Genomic DNA, 27,212 nt, shown 5'->3' with positions numbered 1-27,212 from the left:
AGATTTTTTTAGTGTGTGCCAGGCTTTCTTTCCTGTCATGGAGCTGTAGCAGAGTCTGGATGCATTAAAGCTGTTTGAGGGTAAAATTTTTTTATCAAGATTTAAGTGAGCAGAAAAGGCTGTTCCGACTTATTGTTGAGCAGGTGAAAGCCAAGAATGGGTGCCATCCCGAAAGAAGTCAAGAGGCTCTTGGATGGTAACATCTTTGTTTTATACTCAATCTTTCATCAAAACTACCAAGTTTCACTTTAAAATGTTATTATTTAAAGCAAAAGAGCTTTTTATATACAATATGATGAGGCAGAACTGTCTCAGTCAAATGACTATTATAAAACATTTCTACACTGACATTGAAGGGAAAGTAGAGTGACTTTCTAAAATAATTGTCTGGTTTACAGAAGTAAACTCTGGAACATATAAAGTTTTATATCCCACCTCCTCATTTCAGACGTCATGTACAGTCAAATGGTTTCCTTCGTTGTGGCACCTTATCATTTGATCACATTTGCATGTGCTGCCGAACCACTGGAAAAAAACAAACCTGTTTGCGTGTGTCGGTTTATTTGTGTAATAAGGGAACATAAAGAAACTGAATCGGATAAGTGATGTGGACCAACCTGTTTATTTTTTTCATTATCACATTTATTTGTGGTTTTAGTTCAGTAGGATCTTGAAATAAAATGTTCTTCCTTTTTGTTGGTTCCAGTTTTCTCACCTATTGTTCAAGTCATAGAAAAATGTAGCTGTTTATGTTTGGGAAAGTTGTGCAGCAGTGAACGTAGCAGGCAAAAATGAAGAATTTAATCATCCTGACAGAAAGAACAAACACATTAGGATGGCTGCTTTCTTTTTAATTAAATTATTTGGACATTTTTGTTGGTTTAAGTATAAAATAACGTAATTTTATGTATAAAACTGTAAACCGTCATTCAAAATGTCAATTGTAACAAACACAAAGCATGAAAGGTAGTTGTGTGAAGGCAATGTATGCAGTTGTGTTATTCCTCTGTAGCTTCTGATTATGAACTGTTTCCACTAAAATCTAACACTTATTCATATTTTTGTTTTTAGATTGTGAATTATTCATATCAGACATCCTTCAAGAGGAAGAACTGAGTGAAAACTCTCAAGAGACACGGAAAGTCCTCCTGAGCAACTTCTGGGTCATTTTTAGAAAGTAGGTTTTTTAATCTTGAATCTACAGACTCTTTACTGCTGAAGTGTGACGATGTAACCTTACAGCCTCCTCATTAAACATTTTGTTATTAACACAAAAGAAAAAACCTTAACTGTAATTGCTTTACATACGGTGTGTAATTTGCTTTAGAAAGAGCTCATTTCATCTAATGGCCCCAATTTAAAGACTTCCTTCTTGCTTTTATTTTTTATTATTATTTAAGGAATTTTTCATGGTGTTTTTTATAAACCTTACATACCTGCCAGTGTCACGTTACACAGCTATTGGAAATCCATGCAGCAGCTGACCCCTGCACACTCCAGAGGCACTACATTTTATTGCTGCTGCTCATATCTAGGCTCGTAAATTATAATTCCATGTAAACACGTAATGTGAAGTTGATGGTTTAGGAAATGCTACTAAAACAGCAGTGAATTTAGAAGATTGGGTTGTTTCATAGATTAGCGCTAACCTTAGCGCTAACCTTGGGACAGCAGTAGCTCAACAGGATGAGGGGGTTGTCCAGTAATCGGAAGGTTGCAGGTTCAATCCTGGCTCTGGACAGAGAATTCTGCTGTTGTGTCCTTGGGCAAGACACTTAACCCATCTTGCCTGCTGGTGGTGGTCGGAGGGACTGATGGCACCTGTGCTCGGCAGCCTCTGTCAGAGCGCCCCAGGGCAGCTGTGGCTACATCGTAGCTCATCATCACCATCAGTGTGTGAATGAGTGTGTGAATGGATGAATGATACACTGTAGTGTAAAGCACTTTGGAGTCCTTACCCTGAGAGGCGCTATACAAGTGCGGGTCATTTATCATTTATCATCATTTAGATCTAGGCTAGCTATTAGCTCATTAGACCTGAGGTGTGTAAGCCTTTTCTCTGAACTGATTCAGTTTAAGAACCCATCTACAGATCCAATTTCTACACAGAAGCAGACCTCTACATGGCTGAAATAAACTTTAACATTTTTAAAAGATCTTCTGGAAAACTCTTGTTTTACTCTAATCATGCATTTTAAGGTGATTTAAAGAACTGTATTTGAAACCAGAAAGTGAAACTCTTGCCTGTAGTCTGCTTGCTCTGTCCGGATGTTGTGGTGCCTGCAAAACATGTATGCCGACATGAGCTGTGTTACAGAAAACCTGTGGTTTTGTGGCTCTTTGTGCAGGAAACAATTATTACATTTTAGAAGCAATCTTGTAGCAAAAAAAAAAAAAGAAAGCAAAGAAAACGCTTCAGGTCGGTGCAAACGATTTACCTTTTTTGTGTTTCACTTTTCTAGATTTCCTCATGACTTTGCCTCACGATGTGAGTAAATATCAAAAAGTATCATGTACTGGTGCCTATGTACCAACTCATTGTCCCTTCTTTATGTTTTTATTTCACACACTTGAATAAAAACTCAGTGGATCTCAGAGAAGACGACGGTTCTGATGATAACCGCAGCTCCAGTCTGGGTCGTTCTGCTCACTCTGACACATCAGACTACCAGGATGAAGTCCCTGAGTGTAAGTTATCAACAATCCTGTTTTGGATCCCGCTCTGTGATTTCTACATGTCTGTAATTGCAGAATTTTTGCACAATGCAGAGATCTGAGCTCAAAATGGTCTAATTGCTGTGTAGCAATGGCTTTTTATTACTCCCCAATAACATACAATTCTAGCAGCAAACCACAGTCCAGCAGAATAAATGTAAGCCTCGGTAACGACATCCTGGAAAATATTAGGAACACGCGTTTACACTGAAAGGCTAAGTTCTGTATTAACAAAGGAAATGATGAAGAGGAGGCGTCAGCGCCACAGAAGGCAATGCCAAACTCCTCTGAGAAAACTACAGTTTTAGCACATTCACAAAGCTTCGCCTCACCACAGGAAGAGCAGGTGGATCCTTTTGTTATATTGTAGCACACCCTCTAATTAAATATAAAAAAAAAACAACAGATCACATCTGTGAATTTTACCTCCCTGCTGGCCTCCTACCTCCCTGTCCGGTGACATCAGCGGCTCCTCCTCCTCTTCCCTCCTGGACTTTCAGGTACCTTGGTGCTGGAAATATGCTGCTGGTGGGTCTCAGAGACCTGAATGGTGACCTATAGCTCCCTCCAGTGGCAGATTCGCCAGCAGGTTTCTGATCTCTGAGGGACGTGTGTGGATGGTGGGAGGAGAGGAGGAAGCCCACACAGAGAGGAGAGAGGAGGCTTTGTAGCTGCAGGCTAATGCAATGATTTATTGACCCTGAGCTCCTCTATTCTTTCGCAACTGGGTTTGAAATACAACACTGTACCTGAGGGGCCATGTGTGTTCCATTCCTCTCTCCCTTTATCATTCTTTCTTTCTATCTTCCTCTTTTTGCCTCCCTCCCATTCAGACTTTTAGTATTTCTGACTCTAATAGCCCTTGACGTGACATGCCGCAGGTGGGCGTTATGGACTGTGCAGCCTCAGGTGCCCATCTCTGCTGTTTCTGTAGCTGTTCTCATGAGATAAAGCAGGACGCAAGTTGGAATTTCTCACTACAAAAAAGGGAATATTTTCAGTCTTTTTAGGATACTGACGGTTAATGCCAGCTGGAAAAAGTCAAGCATAGAAGTGGCTTAATGAGCTTCATCTCTGCTCTCAGAAAAAAACACTGCTGCTTGTTTCTACTAGTTCAAAAAAAAAAACATCAAAGCAGATGGTGTGAGAATAGACCACAGTTACAGAAGACAATTATTTGATTTTTTTTTTTATTTCAGTGTGAATAAGAAGAGATTTCCTTTGGGAAACATTCAAAATCGAACCATAAAACGCTTAAAATGTCCCCTTAAGGCTTATGGATAACACTGGTAAATGGTGTCGCTGTGGAAGTGATTGTTTTTAACGCGTGCACACACACACACACACACACACACACACACACACACACACACACACACACACACACACACACACACACACACACACACACACACACACACACACACACGCGAAAATCCAAATTAGCTGCACAAACTGTAACATATATTTTTTTCTTAAGTTTTCCTTTTAATGATTATTTTTTTAAACGATAAACAACCAGATTGATGTTATTGTTTGATAAATAATCAAAACATTTGATGGGAGGAAACACCTTGCAGCACTGAGGCTGTTTTGTGTCTGCAGCTTTGTCGGCGTAGCGACAGGTCTGTCCTGACTAAAAGGGCATGTTGAGTTCAGAGTTCATCCAGTGTTCACTGCCAGCTGAAAGAAACGACTCGCATGTTTCTGCTGGGCGGATCTGTTTCAGAGGATGGGGGGGGGGTGTCAGTGGAAAATAATGGCTTCAGTTCTTAATGAAATCAGAGACATTTTTTGGAGGAGCAGCTATCCACGACACAATCTGGGGGTTCTTTAATATTTAAAAAACCTTTTTATGGCAGAAATCTTATTTTGAAAATTTATTTCGTGATTGAGAGGTTTGTTGGAAAAAGAACAGAGTAGAAAATGTATTGTCTTTGATGTTTGATTGCGTCTCTCTTTATGTGAGTCTACTGTACACAATAGAGACTTTGTGACTTGGAGAATGTATGAGCCGTGGTAATCGACCGCCTGCCTTCGCTGCACTGCCTTCTCTAACCAGTGAGTGAGTGAGTGTGAAGTCGATGGCTGCTTTTACTCGCAGGAGGAGCCTGCGCCGTTTGATTAGATGCGGTGGCCTGTTGTCTTCGGCGGGCTGGGTGACACCATATTTGTAATGGCTGAAAGGAACAGATGGAGCCTCCTTTGTTAGCCAGGGTGTCTGCATGGTAATGTGAACTGAGTTTCACCCGCCGACCGCACCGGTGACCTGACCGCGCCTGTAGCCTCATACACCCCAACTCCCTCTGCCTCGCTCGTAGCAGCCGCTCTGTGGGGACTAGCTCCCATTTTAAGGAATTTCCATTCCACCATCATTCCAGTACATTATGCATACATAAACAAATACAGGCACAAATTTCTCCCTCTGGCGTGAAAACGCTCTACAACGCACGTGCTCGCCCTCACGCAGACACAAATAGACCCCGGGAGACAGCTGGAGATGTGGGGCTTTTAGCCCCGTCATGCTGTTTGCAGGTCAAGTGTACGAAGTTGAAATGGCCTGTTTGTTTTTCTTTGATTGGGGAGCTCTGCTGGGCGCTCGCGGATGTTTGCTGCTGCAGCGGTGACAGAGCACTGCAGGAGGAGCTTTGTTCCAGGAGTCATGCAGGAAAAAAAAAAGATGGTTTTGATATGATACAAGTGCCTTGAGTGTGATGCACCATTTATTTGTATTACTCAGGTGTGGCTGTTTAAAAATAAATGATCTTAAAACTCTTGTTTTCAGGCCCTTTTGAGCTAAAAATAATCTGAATTAGATTGCTGTTTAAACCCTAAACATTTAGTTTACACATTTATTAAAGGTCTGCAACACTTTTAGCTATTTATGTTAATGTTTGCAGATTTATTTTGTGTAATTTAAAAAAATGTATATTTCTTTAACGTGCATGGAAACACAAACTGTCCAATCAGGATGCAAATTTTCAAAAGTTTCAAGGTTAACGTTGGAGAAATTGGACAAAGAAAATCCTGTTCTTTCAGGACAAATGCTAGAACTAGAAGCCAATTATTCACATTCACTTAAATATTTAAGATTTCGTTTTCTCTCTGTGGACTGGTTGATTAATAAAGTAATACTTTCAGCTCCAAAGGAACGTTTGTCCACGTGTACCAGCCAAGAATGGGACTCCTGTCAGCGATGGCTTTGCTGGTCCAATTTCCTAAACCAATTACTGGCGTCAGTATGCAGTTGGACAACCAATTTGAAGTTATGTCTCACTGTTGCCTATTCCTCATTTGAATATGAGGGGCCAATGCACAGTAACAACATTATTACACAGTGCCTGTAAATAGAATATTAAATCTAAATTCTGTCATTTTGGCTAAAGCTTGGAAAAGCCATTTAAGGTGGCATGTGTTTAAGGTGGCGTGTGTGTGTGCGCCTGGGCCCGTTGGCTGGTAATGCTGGGAGAGAGAAAAAAACCAACAAAGTACGCCAGCTGACAAACTAAAACTCTATTAGAGGTTTAATCTCCAGTGTTTAATTTGCCAACTGCTGTTTGTGTTTGAAGTCTGATTGTGGAGGAGGAGAAAGTTCACCTCCTTTCTGATTTCACTTCCAACCACGTTTTTGTGTCTGTTTTTTTGAGATAATTATTATTTTATTATTTTCTTGCTCGTGCCCACTTACTGAATTTTTGACATTTGACCTTTTGTTTGGTCAACCTGTGACCCATCTGCAGTCTGTTCAGAGATGTGTGAAGGATTGTCCCGACTGTCACGGGACGCTCATAAATTGCAAAGTTTCCTTCCACCTGCTGGTAGTCGTTTATCGCGCGTGATTGTCACAATTTCTGCCTGGAGATTCATTCCTCGCCGTGCTCATTGGTGTATGGATCTTGTGACATTTGGATAGCGGCTGCTCGTTTGCAGGCAAGCGAGGAATATGTTAATGACTTCCACTCTCTCCTTCGTTCTCCTTCCCTCCCTGACTTGGGCTGCTATCTGTGTGCTTTTTTAGAAAGTCGCTCGCACATTACGAGGCAGGCGCTGGATCTGTGGATTGCTGCGACTGCTCGCCAGCAGGGTTCAAAAGTTCACCCTATTCCCCCAGGGCTACTGTGCTGCTGCAGATGCTGATAGTCTTTTCTTTCTGCCTCTCTCCTGGCTGCCTTTCTTTTCCTCTCTCCCTCGCTGTTTACACTATTAATCTTGTACACTCTCTCTCACACACTCACTCACTCGACCTGGCAAGAAGAGAGCGGCTTGAAGGGGGGATTTGGACGTATTTAACCGAAGGGCATCCATCACTCTCATCTTCGACTTCACCCCCAGCCTAAAGCCACACCGTGGAGGTTTTTTTTTCTGCTTCCTCCTGGTTTGATGCAGCTCTCTGCTCATTTGCTTTGTTTTATTGTTGCTCTGCATATAATTACATCCCTGCTCAGCCTCTGGTGCAGCAGCGTGTTGAAACCCAGGGAAAACAGGCGAAGGTAAATGTGCAGCCGTCCATCTGTAAGGGAGCACATAGGCAGAATGCAAAGTGGGAAGCTGGGGCAGGGTTGCTTCTAATCTCCCCCAGAGCTGTCCATGTCACAGACAAATAGCAAAACTATCAGTTGCAGCGGGTTCACCCAGAGGTTAGCGTTCCCAGGTACCTCCTGCATTCACTCCCTCTCTTTCTCTTCCTTCCTTGCAAATGAGAATTTGATTTTGCCCTCCACTGGAATCCATTTCTGGAGATGAATGAAGTTTCAATGCCAAGCCCAGGTGGCCCTGCTGATTTCTTAGGGAAATAAATGGAGATGGGAGAGATGTTTTGGCCCATACACAGACAGTGACATGGTGGCTTCCAACGCCTCTGGGATGCCTGCCTTTAATTGTTGCTGTAATATAGCACTTTAAGGTCATTAACACACCCTCGTGGAGTGATTCTGGGATGTTCAGGATGCATCCTTCTTTACACCGGGAATTCCACACGGCAGGGAGACGGGACCGCTCTGTGTGTGCCAAGTGGGACAAGGCTGCTCTGGACTTGTGTGCTGTCAGAAGATCACTTATCCACAGTGGTCATTTTTACCATTGATTTGCAGTGGCCTAACTAGGCTGAAGCCTGTCGACTGGGAGCGCATTTCATTGTAAAGCAACTGCGTTTTCATTTGTAAAATGCACTTAGATAATTAATTTTGGTTTATAAATTCACTGCAACACTAATCAGAAATAAATGGACTCCCTTTGGTGAAATATCACACTTAAAGAAGCGTCATTAGGAAAGGCTTTTCGATCCGTTCAGATTTTTGGGCTCTGGTTCTAAAAGGAAAAACCCACATGATTTTAAAAACTGAAATTAAAAGTGAAGGTTCCTTAAGCCTAAATTATTCTGCTATAAATATTTATTTTTTGTGTTTAATGAATTAATTCGTTAAAAATCCAGCAGTTTTTTATTTGAATTGTTCAGAGATGAGTATTGTCTCATTTCACTGAAACAGAGACGACAAAACTGGCTCTTTTTAAAAAATGATTAACGTTTAATTTTTTAAATAAATACAGGGTATGAAAACTAAAGTTTAAATGTTTATTTATTTATTTTTAATTCCCAAACCAATTAATCATTATTTCATCTTTATTAGTTTTTTCTAAAATATTTGAAAATAATTGTATAAAATCCCCAATTGTTTCTATTTTATTTTCGGTCTGCTTCAATATCAAATTCTTTCATTACATTTATTTCATGGGTATTTTTTTTAAATAATTCAGCATATTTAGTTTTGCTTTCAAACACACTTTTGTTTTTGACACACTTCTTCTTCACACCTTTGTAAAGACAAATGACCTGAAAATCGCTTCACATAACACAAATAAACATCAGTGAATATCTGTTGCACCCTAATATTTAGACATTTTACCATTCGCTGCGGGTGAAGCAGTGTCGTCGTGCTACATGTAACAGCCGAGACAATAAAATAGGAGTGTTTTATTGAGGAGGTCAACAGGTGTGAGATCTTATTTTGATTACTCTTAATTCTGTTTGAGCAAAAATATGTGCAGCACTTTAAATGTGAGAATGGAAGGTATTTATTTATTTAAATGTATTTTCTGAGTGTTTTACGTGTTCCTCCAGGCTCTATTCCATTTTTAAAACACAGGCACCTGTGTGGGCCCAAACGCCTCTGTTGCTGGTATTTATATTCTTACTACTGTGTGGTTTTTTTTGTTTCTGTCAGTGAAGCAGCTGAAAACCATCCCCAGCGATTAGAGGATCATTGTATCTGCAGTTAAGCATTTGAATAGTGGTAGTAAATCTAGAAAAGGGAAATTCAGGGTCGCTGTAGACGCTGCTTATGGCTGCCCAGGGGGAAACCCATGTCACATTGTAAATTTAGCCCCTTAGTGTCTTTAAAGAGGCCGGTCTGCGATGTTCGAACGCAGGAATAGAGCAAACCGGAGCCAACAATGACTTAACATCTGTTCCTCTGAGGAAAAAATAAAATATGTAGTTTTTCTTCAGAACTGTATCAAAATTAACCAACCAAGTCACACACTTTTCCTTTAGATTTTACTGAAGCATCTTCCTGATTTTAAAGAGTCATGTAAGCGTGATAAAATCCTTTCTGTTTAATGAAAGTTTAATTTTGTTCAGTAAAAGGCTTCTTCACTCACCCGGAGTGAGTCTGATCTGTTGTTCAAATCAGACCGACATCAGTGATCTTAAAAGAAAACAAAAATCCCAAATCCTTCTGCATAAATTCCCGGTGCCATCAAACATCATTAGATGTGACACAGTCATCACGCAGGCTGATATAATGCACTGCATGTTTTCTTTGGTTCAAACTCATGCATTAGGAGTTTCTAAACATGGTTTATGTATCGATGACTGAAGTCCTAATCAAATCAGGGGGAGGGAAGGAGGGCCGAGGAGACATTCTGCCCTTAACCTCAGTGCCTCTCAGTCTCTCCTCCTTTCTGACGGACGCCTCGCTGGAGGGACGCGCAGCAGAGGCCTCCCACTGTAATGAGGAAAAATGTATCAATTTAGCCTGGCCTGCGCGCAGATTGAGCGCTGGGTGGGTGAAGGTGCACTGAGTGAATCCTTTTTTCCTAATCAAGGACAGTATCGAAGAGGATTGCGGTCTCGTTCTCCTCGTCTGTAGAATCAGCAGCATTCCTCCCTGCAGCCCCCTCAGGGCCGGGAGCCTCTCTGTGCCTTCTGTTTCACCTCATCAGCAGAGTTCGCACAGGGGTCAGGTCCTGCCCCCTGATGCTGCATTCAATGCAATACCTCTCGCATTGAGAGGCGCTGTGAAAGCTTCCGCACTCAAGGACTGAGCAAAGGAGAAAGAAAACGTATGATAACTTTCTGATCCTGTGCAATGAAGGGTCATATCTGGACACGGCAATAATCAGCACAGTTCTCGCTGATGTTTTACCAGTAACTAACAAATAATGGCATCGAAAACCAGTTCTGAAGCGATTTAGACTAAAAGTTAAATTCTAGTGTTAAAATTTCTGTCGACATGATGTGTGATGTGAGATCTAATTTTTATTCTTAGCCTTAGCCCAAATACAGCTATAGATTTTATTTTCTTATTTATCTAGGTAAATCATTCTCATTTGCATGGGAGACCTGGCCACGAGGGCAGCTGGACACAAAACAAAAAGAAAATATCCAAACAGAATAACACAGACGGCTTTCGTCGGTGTGAATTTATGTTTGTGTCTAACAAAATAAGCTTTTGTACTATCAGTATTGGCTTGAGATCAAGATATTTTTGACCTTTTTATAAACCGTTATTACAAAATTTAATTTCTTAGAAATTAAACATAATTAACAAATAGAGTAGATTGATGTAAACATCTGTGATATCAGAGCAACAGTGCAGCGTTCATGGAGGAGAAATGAAAAAGGATAAAAGTGTAGAAACCGGCAGCAGTTAAGCTGTCAGCTCTGATGATGAATGCTACTGATGAAATAGTGATGCAGAAGTTTGGTGTGTTGTAGGACGGATATCCAGGGCATAAAGCTAAGAATACTTGAGGTTACGCTGTCCTTGATTTTTATTTTCACGTCTGAGTTTGTATCCATCACACACAGCAGGTACGGCTTGAATATAAAACATCAGAACATCTTTGGCACTTTAGATGTGTTTGTGTATGAAACTGAGCAGCATCGTTCTTACTTTTCTTAACGAGTTTCTGTTTCTCTGCGTGGATCTGGACTCTTGAGTGCAGCGGGTCATCCTGAATCCTCGTGTTTTCCTGCTGCGGCTGAATCCCGCCTGTGCTTCTGCCGTCTTACTGTCTTACAAACAAGATGCCAGTAGAACATCAACATCTTCAGCCCATTTTTTGTGTTTTCACACCATCTTCGTTGCGTTATGACCATCGTCGGATCTGATGCATTACACCAGTCCTCCCACTCCACCATTTTCCTTCATTTTGATTCACACTCTTTCCAGCCTTTGATTGACTTTCAGCCGAACTAAAGTGGATTTTAATGAGAGAATATATTAACTCCCTCTGGTCATGCTAACATAAATCAGCTTCTTCTTGCCGGATCAACTGCTGAGCTCAGAACACCATGCTGAGGGAGTGTGAATAACCAAATGAGAGATTGCGGTTGTGGCAAACTGCTGGCAGCTCAGATGCATCGTTGTGTGTCCCCTCAGAGTTTAACACAAGTTCAGAACTCATCGCTCGTCGTCACACAGGTCAGCTCCACTTATGGAAATGCTCCGCTGTCAGAATCAATTAAACACATATTTCCAGTCAATTTCTATTGATTATTTCCCCCCATTTGGAAATTGGGTGACTCGAATCTTTTCTCGCTGATGACCGCTGAGAGCCGTTAGATTCAGTTAGCGAGGCCCGTAGCAACTCCTCACCTTGATTTACGAAAGGCGGGATGCGACTCTAACGCGGCATCTATCTGCTTCTCTTTGTTGGTAATTGCACTCAGCTAAATAGGTTATGCTGAAATATCAATAAATTGCCATCAAATTAATGTCAATATCAAAGCTGTGGATGGTGCTAATTAAAACGCAAAAGGGATGAAAATGAAGTCGTGGCATTGCTCTGAATAATTGATAATGCAATTTATGATTTTTATGAAAGAGTGCCGTCTGTCTGCGGTTTTGATGAGGCCTAATTAGATGCATTAATGCGCCTCTCTGTGTCTGTACTCAAACTCAAAACTCAAACACCATGATGGTTTTGGGCCTTTTTAATGCGCTAAATTACACATTTTCAAATAACAATGCCTCTAAATATCCACTTACGGTTGCATTGGTCCCAGAGAGGTGTTAGTGTGTGATTTTCATCAGAGGAGGACTTGTTAAATCCGCACCAATCAGGTCCGGCTTTTGTTTAGGGTGGAAGCAGCACCAACCAGAGGTGTTTTTAGGTTGTGCTGCTACCGTGTGGAAGACTCAAGAACTAGTGTGTGTGTGTGTGTGTGTGTGTGTGTGTTTGCAGCCATTATCTTTACATTTCATACAAAAGGACGAACGCGTGAGGTCAGGTCACCTGGCGATGAAGCTTTAAGCACGCCTAAATGTGTAATGTTTATTGACTCGCGCAGTTCAGAGTGAACCTGTGTTGATTTTTTTAGCTCCTCATTTATTATCTGAGCTCGACCTTTGAGATAAATGAAGAGCGAAGGGAAGCAGACAGATGAGGGGATTAGAAGTGAGCCGCAACAGGGAAGTAAGGCCGACAAGAGGAAGAAAAAAACACCAGCAGGCTGCCAGCGGATAAATGAGGTGGAGGAGCGTAACGATCGCTGTTTGTTATGATGTACCGAATCAGGTTCTCTTTGACAAAACAGTCCTTAGCACCTCTGTATTTATGGTGTCACCGCTCAGTCCATCCACAAAGGCGAGCCGATGATATGTGAGAGTGTTAGTGCTGTGAGAGCTGCTCTGGAGTGACCCCCTCATCTGTCAGAACTACAAACCCAAAGTCTGCCAGGTGGGATTTAAATCTCCTAAATGTTCACTACTCTCTGCTTTCCTTTGCTTTATTAAAGCTTTTCAGATTAAATTCAGACAACAAGTGTGATCAAACAAACTTTAAAGAGGGATTTCCCCCTAATTGTTTGTTGTGATTTTTATGAATGAGTCACAGGTTCCCGTTAGTCCAAAGTTGGGGGAATGCTCTTTGTTTAAGGATCCAGTTGTGGTTTGACATGTTTGGCTTTTCACAGCAGTTAAACAGACCCTTTCTGAGGGGGATGGACTCCAGGCATTCCCCTTGTCATCTGTTGTCTGAATAGGGGTGTCATGCTGACTTATGTAAATGGTGTTTAAAGTGTTCCTGTGCTTCGGACTAAAAAGGAACCTCTTGCTGTTCCTCTGCGTTTTCCCTGCTGCTGACTAATGAATTAGGAGGAAGCTGAGCTTTGTTTCTGACGCGTAGAAAATCCAGGTACTCCTGTTAAAGCACACCATGGAAGATGGCCCTTAAAGCCATCAAGGAATCATGTTCCCTCTGATGTCTACAGGCTGGAAAATGGACCCAACAGTCAGATATTTAGTCAGAACAGGGTTAGAAAGTAACATGCGTGTCACATCCTCACTCACACACACACGTGTGTGTTGTGCCTTACACACTGCACTAATTACCTCTTGAGTTTGTCCTCTCATGTTTGCCGTCGTCGGATCCCCACAGGAAGGTAGCTCTTATTAGATCGTTATGCGAGCAGATGAATGGACTGCAGCGCCCAGTGGCACTGTAAATGTATTGATCCGGGTTTCTTCAAGCCTGCCGGGGATGTATTTGATCCAAAGGGGTTGGAGAATTTATATTCTGATGCGTTTACGTGTGTTGCCTTAGGAGGAGAGAAGGTTTAAGTGCAGCTTATTTGGCGTCAGCGCTGAAACAGTTTATTGATAAATGAATTAGCTGTCTGATTGAAGCAGTTTTACTAACAAAATTGTTCTTAAAGCTAATTTATCAGAAGCAATTTAGAAACTCTGATTTGATTAAAGCTCATAAGTTTTTTTTGTTGTTGTTTTAATTGTTTCATTTGATTATAAATGGATTTTCTTTGAGTATTGAAACTGACCGATTTGTTCTTTCTAACAGATTTTGACGACATCCCCTTAGTGGCAGCACAGGACCTGACTAATGTCTTGAAGCAGGGCCACCTGGAAAAAAAACGAAAAGGTATAACAGCGTTTGTCGTGTTGCTTTGCCCACACATGATTTCTTTTAATGCCCTTGTTTCTGATCACCCTCGTCTGTATTTGCTTCAGATCACAGCTTCTTTGGCTCAGAGTGGCAAAAGAGATGGTGTGTCCTGAACAATTCAATATTTTACTACTTTGGAAGTGAAAAAGGTTTGTTAGTGATGCAGAAACATATGTGCTACAAAAGCAGGACCAGAGTGATTCGTGTCCTTTTCCCTGTAGATAAACAGCAGAAAGGCTCCTTCCTCATCAGCGACTATAACGTTCGACTGGCGAACAACCTGAGAAAAGATTCCAAGAGAAACGCCTGTTTTGAGTTCACGGCTCCAGGTCGGCGCGCCTTCCAGGTCTGATGACTAATCGTAAATGACCTGTGAAAAATAAAAATCAGATTAAATGTGTGATTTAAAAGATTAGATAAAATAAGAAAAATATTGAACATTAGAATGTAAATTATCTAAATATTAGTATTTGAAATTAAAAATATTAAACTGCATTATAAAAATTCTTGAGATCATTTAGTTATGGATCTGATGTTTGAGGCCTTTTATTGTTAAAAAATAATTTAAAGAGAAGTTAAATTCATTTCAGCACAGTTACAATATAAAAGCAGGTAGATGAATCTAAGAGGAATGATATAATACCCCCACCTACACACACACACACACACACACACACACACACACACACACACACACACACACACACACACACACACACACACACACACACACACACACACACACACACACACACGCACACACTTCCTTTACCACAAAAGAATGGAGTGTATTCTCTTTTAATGATGCTCCTATCATAGCTACCACTTCTTCACAGAGACCTGCTTTTTAAAATGTTTCTTTAATTTAGTTTAGTTTTTATTTTTATAATGCACATTTTAAATGGCTGAAAGGCTAATCCTGCAACACTAGCATGAAAATAAACACACACAAAATTTTTATTTATTGACTTTAATTAATCGTCTACCAAAATGTTGTATAATTTCAGTTCAGTTGAGTTTCAGTCACAATCAAATCTATTGATTAATAGTCACGTGACTGATTTTTATAATCATCTTATAGATGTATTTAGATGTGTTGAAAATTAAACTTCTGACTTACCATTTACTGAAAATAGTTATTTACTCATTTTTATGCGTCTAGCAGCGAAGTAACTTTACGTCTTTTAATGAGACGTTTGTCAGGACAATTGAAATTTTGTTGTTTTTGTGAGACAGAATAAAAAATCAATCTGACTGAGTAAATAATCACAATAAACAAACAAATAAATAGGGCAGTTTTATTCATTTTTATCTCATTTTGAGGCTCTGTTGTCAGTCAACCTTTAATTAAATGATAATTGTAAACGCTTACTTAAATCATCAAACATTACTGTTTCTGCTACGATGTGGAAATGCCTAAAAATGTTGGAGACAGATTGTCATTGTTCTTTATGGCAACTTAAAAAGAGAAATGTTCACATTTATTGTCTTTTTATTGTACTAATATTTAGAGATCAGAACAAAATCACCTTTCGATGCGACTCAATGGCACACTTATTACTTTTGTCCGCCCTGCAGTTCACAGCCAGCAGCCCTCAAGAGGCCCGAGAATGGGTGGACCAAATCAATTTTGTCCTCAGAGGTAAGAAGCCGACTCTTTGTGTTGTTTCTCTTTCCTAAAGCATCCTGATTTATTTTTTGGATGTATTAAATTTAAAAATGTGATTGACTAGACTTTTTAAAAAGTAGATTGGAATAAAAAAAGAAGAAATTTTAAACCTAAGATGGGTTTTAGTTCATTTTTACAGTTTTTTTAATGCTGCAAAAAAGGGTCAAAAGTTCACTCAATCTCTTTATCATCTTTAACTGAAAAGCACCCAATTTGTCACAAACTCCATGCCCGAACACAAGAATCTCCCCATTTAACAAGTTACCCACCCTGTGATGTGCACCAGCATGTCGCCCAAGTTTTCCTCCACCTCCTCCTCCTCTTCCTCCTCCTCCCAGAACCTCCTACTGAATTCCAGCTTACAGGAAATTGATTGGTAGATGTTCTGGTTATCCTCCAGTGACATTGATTTCTGCTTGGCTGCTGCAGCATGGTGGAGGACCTGATACCCCATGTTGCAGCGGCCAGTCGCTTGCAATCAGACAGCTCCTCCATCTGTGCGAGCACTCGCGTCTTGTCTCCTCTAAAATGGGCTCGGGCCGGGCCACGGCGTTGCGGGAAGAAAGGGACACTCTGCAGTTTGTTTTACATCCTCCAAGCTCCGTTTTTGCTCCGAAAGCCACCACCTCACAGCACCACCACAAAGTGAATGAATGATTAAGACACACACGTTTGCATTACCTAAAAAAAAACATATTTCAATTCAGACATTTTTATGAATTGCATGAAAACATGCTATAAAATATTGTTTTATAGTTAAAAACTATTAAAAAAGATTAATATTTCAGATTTATATTTAGGATTTATATCAGCAAAACACAGATCTGTCTCCTGGCTTCTCTTTACCGTGTTTATACATCTCATTTACTGTTTCTGGCTTAAATAGCAGGTTTTGTTGTTTGTTTTGCAGCGAGGACCATCTAAATGTTCTTCCTTGTTTGTTAATTCTCTTTAACGCACGTCTGTCTTTTGTTCTCGCACCACGAATTTTTGTTTCTGCATTTCTCTTAGATCTCAGCTCCAGTGTCATCCCTGTGGATGAGGATGAGGAGGAGGAAACCTATGATGACATCGAGGGATTGGTCAATTCTCCCCCATCACGGTTACCCAAAGCCCCTCTGATAATCAGACCAGGAGGAGGACAGCTGGATGAAGCTGAGGAAGATGGGGAGGATATCTACGAGGCACTGCCAGGTATGAGGAGGTGGACACCTCCCATGCAGTCTCGTGAAACCGTTACAAACATCTGCTGCAGAGTCACTCAGGAGTCAGGACAGGAGAAAGACCTGAAATCTGGTTTTGCTCCTCTCTGAGCGCTCGTGTGGTTGAGCCGGGTGGTTTGGAAATGCTCTGTCATACGACATCCAATTAGCTAATGTTGCCTGGCAACAAATAGTCCACAGCTCAATCCACTAAGACAAATTTTGACCAAAATCGCCTAGCAACAGCAGTTTCACTGAAAGGAAGTAAAAACTGCATCCTTCAAGGCTTAAAATAGTACTGGATATCTTGATGTCACGTGTTTAATACAGATTAGTTTGACTGACGAGACCCTGACTTCCTTCTGAGTGAGGGAGGGCGGGGCAGGGGTGGTTTGGCGTGTCAGGGCAGCTACAAGATCCCAAGAAGGACAAAAGAGGCGATCTGATCTTTTCAGGGCCATCGTCCATCACTGTTCCTATTAAATAAGATACATCAAGATTTTGTTTCACTCCGTGAGTACATTACCTTTGCCAAAATCGCTGGTGAAAGGGAAATCAGTCTTCAAACTGTCATGTCCGCCGTTCAAAGCCATCTGGGAAGAGGTACAGACCCTGACCACAGATGGCATATCGAATGACGAGCTCTTTCGTTCACTTTCTCACCCCGTCGTTTATCAATCATACTGAACCTCTCTGTGCTCACCAACAGCTTTTACACAGTGATTAGAGCCTCTTAAATTATTAATGTTTCCACTAATCAGGACTATAGGAGAGCAAGAAAGCTGTTAGTGGTTTCCGGTTAAGGATTATTATCAAAAATAAATAATTTTTGTTAATTTTCAAGCACACTTGTATTTAAAGTTCCACCACGGGAGTTAATTTTCTTGAAGTTGTTAACATTGAACATCTAGAAATGTTAATATTTTGTGAAATGGCGTCCTTTACGGCAGCATCAGTTTTTAGCTGATGAGAGCCATCAGTTCTTCGGAGCAGCGTGGCTCGGCTGCAGGCAGATTGCGAGGCGATGGTGGCATTGACTCTGGTGCTGATGACTGATTTTATTGACTGGAAAATTAAATCACTTTGATATCGAAACCATCGGCCCATAGCAGCGGCTCCTCAGTGGAATGATGCTTCTCTTTACAGGAGATGAGGAGAACTGAACAAATGTTTAGAGCCACAACAAACAAAAAGAACATCGCTTCTTTTCTGCTTTAGTAACGAGCGCTTTTGATCAGGAAAGTTATGTTTGTGGAGGAAGGACTAGCTACACCATGACTTTCCAACATGAGCAGGAATGTTCGTGCTTATGTGAGTGCGTTTGTGTGCATGCTTGCATGTGTGTGTGTGTGTGTGTGTGTGTGAGATCTTTGCTGCTCTTCCTGGAAGGCAAGGCACAGGTTGTGCTGGAAGGTGGATTGTGTTGCTGGGTTGTGGCATTGCTGTCAGCCTGCTTGTGTTCAGGATGGATGTGGGAGACGGGGGCAGGCGTATCACTGTGTCACCTAACAGACCACCGACTGCCACGACCCGGACTCGGTGACACGTCCGCCTCTGCTCGACTTAAATCTTTAACTTTGCTCTGATCTGATGATCTGAACCATTTGGCTCTAATCGAGGAGTTCTGACTTATTGGAGAAAAATTCAGTCGTAGAAATGAATCTAAGTCTTGCTGAATTTTATTATTCTTTTGTCTTTCCATTGGGCCAGTCAGAATGACTCCAGAAAGTCGTGATCATATCTGCATAATGATCAGTATTGTTTTTATTGTATTGATATGTCTGGATGAAGCTAAAAGAAATGTCATATCTCCCATCATCTGATCCCTCTGATGTTGGGACTGTTTGCTGCAGCAGAAATGATTTTATTTATTTATTTATTTTTAACAAATGAACACATTTTCTTCTGAATCAAGGTTTAAGAAACACATCTAAACCAATATCCCTTGGATGTGTATTTTGGCAAATGTTTGGAGACACAAAACTGAATAAAAAATATGGAGATTTTGAGGTGGATTCTCATTAAATTGGTGCCTAATGGCCCTAATTACCCTTGCCTGCTGGTAGTGGTCGGAGTGTTCGCCAGGGCAGCTGTGTGTGTGTGTGTGTGTGTGTGTGTGTGTGTGTGTGTGTGTGTGTGTGTGTTTGTGAATGGGTGAATGACTAATTGTGTTGTGAAGCACTTTGGGGGGGTTGTAGAACCCTAAGAAGGCACTATATGAATACAGGACATTTACTGTTTTACTTTGGGAAACAAGTGAGATTTAATTAAGGACAGTTGCAGATGGGAGCTAACGTTTGTCAACAAAATGTTCAATCATTTTCTAAATTTCAGCAAGGCCCTGAGACTCGTGCAAGGAAGTTATTAACTCCATTCAGTGTTTCGGAACATTTGGAAATTTTCGTGTGAAAGCTGTTTTATCTCCAACATTAGCCCAGGGTGATGCTGACTTTGGCTAAGCGTGCTCTCAAGCTAACATAAAAATCAACTGTTAAATTTGATCTTAAAATAATTAAAACTGTTTATTTTAATGCTGATCTCCTCCCCCACCCCCAAATAGTTTATTAATAATGTTTTAAATGACCAAATGTTAGGTTTTGTTTCCTTTTCATCCTTTTCTTTTGTTTGTCCAGAGGAGGAGGATTCGGTACAAGCTGATGATGGCACTGAGAACAAATCAGGTCAGAACCTGTTCCCTGGTGGAGCTGTGCCATCGGTATTTCTATCTGAATGTGTTTTCTTTTCTCTCCGTTCAGCGTGGTCATCAGAGTACGCTAACTACTACCAGGGTTTATGGGACTGCCCGGCCGATGAGCCAGATGAGCTGGACTTTAAGAGAGGAGATCTCATCTACATCATTAGCAAGGTCAGCTAAGTCAATCCAGGAGGTTATTTAAACTTGTCTTCTATTCCTGTAGTTTCTAGAACTACTTTGTTAGATCAGGTTACTTTTCATTTCTAATGGAAGTAAATTTCTGAGCAGGAACGTGACTTGTTGCTATGTTTCTATGAGCAGCTGTAGTGGTTTCAAATGAGAGGCAGATGTGTAAAAAGCCTAATTATTTAAGGGTTAAACAACATCAGCCTCAGTAATGCCCCCCCATCCTCGTTTAATTTCTGAACCTGCTGATACCTCCAACATCTAAATTCCTCCGTTAGCGTGCACTTGGATCTCAACGCAGCGGAGAAGCACCAGCAGCTGTATTGTCTGCTCCCGGGCCGCTCGGGTGAGGCGCCATTCGGATGCTGCGTAATGGAGCTGTTGTTCATTATGGAGCCTCTATCACAGGGGTTAATTGAGTAGGCAGCCATGCAAGGCTCTTCCTTTCTGTTTGATGTAAACTGCAGGTGAAAGCCATCCTGCATCTCAGCTCTTTTCCCTCAATCTGTTTCCTCGTGTTTTATGGCCGTCTTGTCGTAACATGCAGAGTATCTACCAGTGAAAAGACATCCTACTGGAAATCAATGACTTGTAATTCGGGCACTTCTACTCTGGGACTTGTTCCCAGATTGTTGCTATTGGTCGATTTCAAATTGAATCATCATGTTCTGTGTTTAGCCCAAATTATCTGAAGAAGACAGGCAGGAAGAAGGAAGGATCTTATTTTCTCCTAATTACGAGTTAGAGATTTGGAGATTGTGCGTTCAGCTTCAACAATTTCTCAACTTTGATCGTTGAAATATTAATTATTTGAAGCATTTTCTTTACAGGTGTTTGCGTCATGGCGGTAGATGTTTCAGGTCTAAATGGCTAAACGGCATCGGCTTTAATGAACGTGATTGTCGTGTTTATACCAACATGTTAAGCCCAGGTGAAATGTACTCATCACAGAAGATGGAGGTTTAATTGAGCTCCTCTTGGCAGAATCTGATTAATGAGAAGCCAGCCTTCTCCATCTGTGTGTGCTGGTTGATAGGGCGAAATTTTCAAAACGGCCACCTTCATTTTTCACATATTGATGACAAAAGCGGCGTACTGGAAGGTAACAAAGAGGGGCTGACTTTTCTCTGCAGCCTTGGCCCTGCTGGTGGATTATATTTCACTGTTTAGATCAGATTACTGCCTCACTTAAGACCTTCAAAACAAACAGTCCAGGTAGGAGCTGTTAGTTTTGTTTCTGGGAATTTTAACAATGCAGATTATTCTTGTTTTGTCGGGCTCCAAAGATAAAGCCCTAACGCAGTGACGGACCAGGAAAGCAGTCTGATTATCTTCTAATGGACGTTAAGCGAGGGTCAGGTTGTAAATTATTTAGATGGGATCTGCGGACGGCCTCCGAATGTTTGGCTTTCTCCAACGACACGACTCAACCCGTGTCCCATTTTGCGTCCTAATAGCGTCACCATTGCCCCAGTGAATGGCATTATTTGGATTATAGCCTGTTTATTTTAATGAGCCCTTGGGGAGGACTCCCCCGTGTCGACGCGCAGACCCCGCCACTGTTCCGTTTTACGGGGGGACTCCTCGAGAACCCTGACCTCGATGAGTGAAATACGGGCCCTTGGCTAGAACTCAACGCTGTCGCTTAACTGGGGACCCAGACACATGAAATGGCCGTAATAAAACCAGGGCCCATAAATTCTGTTGGAGGGTGGGAGGCCTGGTTGTCTGTGCTGTTATGTCAACACTGACCATAATTACAAGGTAATAAGGACACGCTCTAAGTGCTAAATCAATGGTGCTAACAAACTGTTATTTTTAAAGCTAGCATGTGATTGACTGCTGAAGTGCAGAATGGGATAGCCACAGGCGTGGTGTCATATGGCTGTGAACTGAGGAGAACATGCCGATTGTATAAAAGGCCCTCATCCATCATTATTGATCCCTCACTTACTGTAAAGTGGGGGCATTTTTTTTTTTTTACTGTATTTGTGTTTTTTTCTCTTGTGTGTTGATGTGTGCGCGCTCATATTCAAGCATCAGCGACAAAGTAAATAAATTAGGAGCCTCACAACTCATACGAATCCCATTAGTTCGAGAGGATTAATCTGGTGGCGTTGCTTCAGCGCCAGTCTCGGCGATGTCTAACACGCTTAACGCGGAGCTCCGTGGTGATGATACATGAGCTGCAAACACCTTAAAATCCATCTTGTGGGCTTTTCCCCACCCCTAGCATTCAATTTTCCTTTCCCTGAAGCACATTGTGACTTTATGCTGACATTTTAATCACTGGATCATTTTTTTCAGCTTCAGCTAAGCTGCATCATAGCAGGATTTAGAACGTGCATCAGATTCATTCGCCGCAGCAGCGGAAACTATTGTTCCCCGTTTCCCGGACTTGTGTGTTTCCCGTGCACTCTGTCGGACCCGTCCAACACCAAAGCAGAAGGTTGTCTTGCATTCTTGCCCTCAAATTTATGTACCCAGAATCAAAAGACATGAGCTCTACAGGTCAGCTGCCACATTCCTGTATTCCCACAGGCACTCATGGGGAACGGCAGGATGGAGTGGGACGAGATTTATGACACAAACCCATCCATGGTCCTTAAAACTCTGGCAAGTGTTGGTGCTGTTTCTCCCTCCTCCTTCTCCCCGCTGCCCTCCTCACTTCCCTTACTCCCTCTTGCGTCCAACCAGATCCTAGAGAGAGGGAGCTGGAACAGCCAATCCGGTGCGGCTCCCAAAGCACAGCGTCACCTCAGCTTGGTCAAAGTTGCTAGAAGAACGTGGACACCACTGACACCTAGTGGTGGTTTCAGGCAGTTGTCCAACGCATTATAGCTGATCTAGAGATATTTTGACTTGATTTAAAGTTGACTTCTCATAAGAAAAGTCGAGTTAAGACATCAGAACTGTATTTTTGTTCAAAGTCTCTGAAATAAAAGCTTCAAACTGAGGGCTTTTATTCGGACTCAGCCTGCTGTCCACAGGTCACACATTCAGCAGAAGAAAAGGAAAAGTGGGCAAATAGTCAGATGGGAAAAGTCAAGCAACAGAGACAAAGAGGGGGGGGGGGGGTCCCATCCATTCTTTTGTGTGAACCCTGTCACACACCAACTTAAAGACCCCTAGCTGCTATTGTGGCCATAGACACCAAGACACTATAGACAGGCAAGACATCCTATTTACCACCCAAAGTAGCAGGGGGTGAGTCTGGGGTCCGGGGTCATGCAGGAGGCAGCGGTCATTCCCCGGTCAACTACAGTAGGTCATTATTCAGCCCAAGCCAATAGCCCAGAACCGCGTCCGAGCAACCCACACCCCCCCGGTCCATTCTGCTTAATTATTATAAATGAGGGGCGGCATAAACAGCCATCATTACAGACACTCAGTGGCATACACAAATCCACTTTAAATTGCTATTAAGTTAAGAAGCTATCTGTAATCCCAGGCGTGCATTAGAAAGAAGCAAGTAGCTTATCTTTTTATTAAATCTCATCGTCCCTGAGATATTTTCAAACGTTCTCATGTTCTGTCATGTTTCCAATTTGAGGCCAATTCACTGATTTAATTAAAAGCCCACTCGGAAAAACGGACACTAAGTAGCCATTCCGGTCTCTGGTTATCATCCACATTTTTCAGGGACTTCAGCTACATTTTAGCCGCGAATCCTCCTTATTAGATGTACTCTCACATTTTTTGTACACCTGGATGTCGAGTGCACCTGTGTAAGCAGCAGCTAACCTGAAGGCAGGTTTAGGGGTCGTGAGTTTGTTCCTGCTCCCAAGTTGTTTCTTTATTATTCTGATGGCATGGTGGAAGGACCGCAGAGAGCCGCAGTGCATCTGGTGAGTCTGTGCAGAGAATCGAAGAGAGCGAAAAGCTGGGATGGGAGCAGAAAGGCTGCTCTAGGAGAAACGGGAAGAGAGGAAAAGATGGAAAGATGGAGGGGGTTGGAAATGTGGAAGGAGGGAGAGATTATAACAACCAGGCGGTGGGTTCAGCGGCAGGGCAATGAGAGACTTCCTGCGCTCCATCACGCCCAAGGCCTGCCTCAGTCAGCTGGTGGCCGAGGAGAGATGCCTCATGTGTCAGGCTTATTAGCACTCCCCCTAGTTTGTATGCATTTGGGATTGTGTGTGTGTGTGTGTGTGTGTTTGCGTTTCAACTGTCGAAGGTGTGTGAGGGAAAGAGAAAAGGAAGAATGTGTTTAGGATGTTATTTTTTTAAAGGGCAGAATTTTCCAAGGCAGAAAACAGATGCAGGAGAGATGTTTTGTTTGAGTGCATAATGGCGGCGGGACGTGACACCTGCTCCACCCGAGCAGCCTCGACTCACCTCCTCGCTTCAGGCTCCGATAGCTGTCAGTCTGTCCTCCGGTCGGCAGCGTGAGCGATGGGCCTATCAGAATGCCACCATTAGCCAGCCCCCCTGAGTGGTAAATAAACGATCACGCCGGTACACTGCAGGTGTTGTCATAGTAACACACTCTCAGTGCCAGCCCCGCCCACCCTCATTCCGAGCGCTCTCAGCGGAGGAGTCACCGGGAGGTCAGCGAGTCAACACGCCGCAGCCGCCTCGACAAGGCGCTGTTCTGCCTGCCCCCCCACCCCCCACCCCCCCCACCCCCTGCTCCCACATGGAGCCGACTGGATGCAGCAAACACACTCGGATCTGATCCATGTCGCTGTTCAGACTTCCTGCTGCTGCTGTCAGACACTTCCCACAACATTTGTTTCTTCCGCCCTAACTGGCTCTTACTGAGACATAAATATGTGTAACAGTGCTGCTAAAAGCTCAAACGTGCCTTTTTATACTCTCACCCCCCACGTTTCTAAACTTCAGTTAGAAGAAAACACAGAGGCTGACACAGAGGAGCTAGCGTAGTTTTTGTCATTTGGATAATTTACTCCGCGCCTTTTGGAATGTCCCTATTACAGCAGGTGTACTCTGGATGAACCCATTTCAAGTACGAGGAAGATGGACTCGGCACGCCTGACAGACTTCCGCCGCCATTGGCACCCTCTCTGTGATGTAGCAGTTGTATTAAAATGGCGGCGCTGATAATCCAAAAGACCTTTCTCAGGGAGAATTTGAGACCGACTGCACAGATGGGCTGCGGAGATAAATAAAACTCTCTGTCACCACGGTTGGTGGAATAGTGCTGCGACGCCCCCAAGGGAGAGAAGAACTGTTTCGCTTCCTTCGTTCTGAAATGCCTTACCCCCCCGTGTCCGTCTGTCTCCCCTCCCTTCCTCTGCTCACGGTCTTCCAAGAGCCGGAGCCAGCTTTCTGGATTTTCCCCTCTTTGGTCTTGTGGGGAGCATAAAAAGACCATTTCTACCTAACTTTTCCTTTCGTTACGAGCTCAGACACGCGATGGATTGTCAGTTTGTCAGAGAGCCAAGTGCACCGAACATCCCAGTCTGAGCTGCTGTTAGTGGGGGAGACGATGAGGCCTGGGTGGACAATCTGCTTATGTGTGTTTGTGCTGTAAAGACTCGTGAGTCTTGTGGTTTATCACCGTCGGAGCGCTTCATCCATCCTCCCTGTCCGGGAACAGCTCATTAGCTGCAGGCCTCATTTCTCTGGCTGCAGAGAGGCGTCGAGCCTCACAGATCATCTAAACCTTTGACACAAAACGTTTCATCATGTCAGCGTGGGTTTGTGCTCCTGCAACTGGGAGCAGGACTACCAAATGTTCACACACCTACACACGCATGTGTGTAAGGTGGTCAGATGAACTGCAGCCATTTTCAATCTGCTGGAGAACAGAGGAGGGATGACAGGAAACGCTTCATCAGAACCAGGATTGGCTAGTTTCTCCTTTGCTGGGATTTTGCCTCCTTTTGGTCTTTGGCCAAATATTGACCCCAACAGACTTAACTCTGGCTCAGCTGTGATCAGACGATCATGTGGTGGTCGATGCGGCTTCAGCTCACGATGAGCTTCCATCTCATAGATGGATATAAAGGAAACTGTCTTAGGAAACGGATCAAATCTGAACAGTTAATTCAAATTCAATTCAATTCAAAAATACTTTATTAATCCCAGAGGGAAATTGATTAATGTTTCATTTAGGAAGTGACATCTCAAATTGTTAAAAATTTTGTTAAATTCTTGTCAAACATTGATTTCACTGTTGCATCTGTTAATGATAAACCAGACAAAGAAGGAGTTAAAAAAGATAAAGTAATTTTAAAAATGGCTTTATTTGCTCTAAATGACATCTGTTTGGTGTGTCTTTTTTTAAATCCACTAAATTCAACCCACATTTTTTTCTTTTCCTAAATATAAATATAATTTAGCTTAATTCCTTTGATTTGCTTCAGTCTGACTCAAACACCTCCTGGTTTGTTTTAATCATTTTAGACAAAAATAGCGAATTAAAACAGAAAAAAAAGAAAGCTCATTTAATATTTCTGTTCGCCCCTGAAGGAACAGTTTTTGCAGTGAAAATTTATGCAACTTTATTTTGTGTTTTTTTTTGTTTGTTTGTTTTTTTGAGGTAACGAAGCATTGTAGGGAAATCTGATTGTTTTTTTTGTCATTTCAGTCACAGTGCAGAGAAGATGTCTCCACTTAATTAGTCCGGGGGAAGGAAGCCAGCTGTGCTTATGGCTTTAGAGCAGTTTAAAAAAGCTGTTTTATTTTAGAAAATTACCATCTTGATTGCCTTGTTTACCGTTTTGTACAATTTTTAATGAAAACCCCCGAAGCTAATGAGCCCAAATGTCTATTAGAATATTGCAAATGGCCGTTGGTGGGATGGGCTCCGGACTCTTCTGGATGTCCTTTGCTTAAATTGACTTTAAGCAACACAAGAACATTTTTGAAGCGACTTAACATTTGACACACGACAGAACTGCGGTTCAGGTCATCTTGTTATCGCATGAAAAATCTGGAGTAAACAACACAATCAAGTCAAATGCAAATGTGGTTTTTATGGTTGAACGTGTTTGTGAAGCTCTCACACAGATTGCATTTTTGGTTTTAGGAGTACAACATCTTCGGCTGGTGGGTCGGCGAACTGGACGGCACCGTCGGTATCGTCCCCAAAGACTTCCTGCAACCCGCCTACATCCTCTGAGCTCCAACAGGTGTGAGACACTCTCTTCTCATGAGCGTTATGGACCATGATTGAGGCCTAACACACAGAAAGTGTCCACCTGGTGCTCATCCTGACTGCCACTAAGGTTGATTCAGTCATTGACCTGCGGTTTAAGGCATCTGCTGGCTGGAAGAAGTACTGCATAAAGCAATCCGAACGGCGCAATGGGCAATCCGTGTGAATAAATATGTGCTCCAAAAGCCTGATTACAGCGTCATTTGTCCTATTTAAGAAAATAATTCCATATGACTGTTAGATAGGCCCAGCTTAAATGGACTCTGAATTATTAATGGATGTTTTTCTGATGTTTCTTTTCCTCTTTGCAGCGCTGCCGCCGCCGACACATCCAGCCATAACTTCACCAGACAACAGAAATGTTTATTTTCCTTCACTTATTATAATGTAAATTTGTAGTATATGTGCTGTTGTTAGTTATTTCTCTACACTATA

At 42.2% G+C, this 27,212-nt stretch overlaps 1 protein-coding gene across 2 annotated transcripts; it reads left to right on the top strand.

The window, feature by feature from the left end:
• skap1 (src kinase associated phosphoprotein 1) lies at positions 1-27,212 on the top strand. Of its 2 annotated transcripts, XM_015962418.3 has the most exons (13): positions 1-196; positions 1,072-1,177; positions 2,463-2,488; positions 2,587-2,688; positions 13,795-13,875; positions 13,965-14,048; positions 14,121-14,245; positions 15,478-15,541; positions 16,580-16,762; positions 19,404-19,451; positions 19,527-19,636; positions 26,649-26,751; positions 27,089-27,212. In XM_015962418.3, the coding sequence occupies exons 1-12, from the start codon at positions 157-159 to the stop codon at positions 26,739-26,741; spliced, it is 1,062 nt and encodes a 353-aa protein (XP_015817904.1). In that variant the 5' UTR covers positions 1-156; the 3' UTR covers positions 26,742-26,751; positions 27,089-27,212. The 2 variants fall into 2 exon arrangements, with proteins under 2 accessions (XP_015817904.1, XP_070401880.1); XM_070545779.1 differs by lacking the exon at positions 27,089-27,212 and having other exon boundaries at positions 26,649-26,968.

This window comes from Nothobranchius furzeri, chromosome 16, assembly GCF_043380555.1.
Source record: "Nothobranchius furzeri strain GRZ-AD chromosome 16, NfurGRZ-RIMD1, whole genome shotgun sequence".
Taxonomy (NCBI): domain Eukaryota; kingdom Metazoa; phylum Chordata; class Actinopteri; order Cyprinodontiformes; family Nothobranchiidae; genus Nothobranchius; species Nothobranchius furzeri.
Note: the sequence above shows the minus strand (reverse complement) of the source record. Positions and strands in the feature narration are given on the sequence as shown.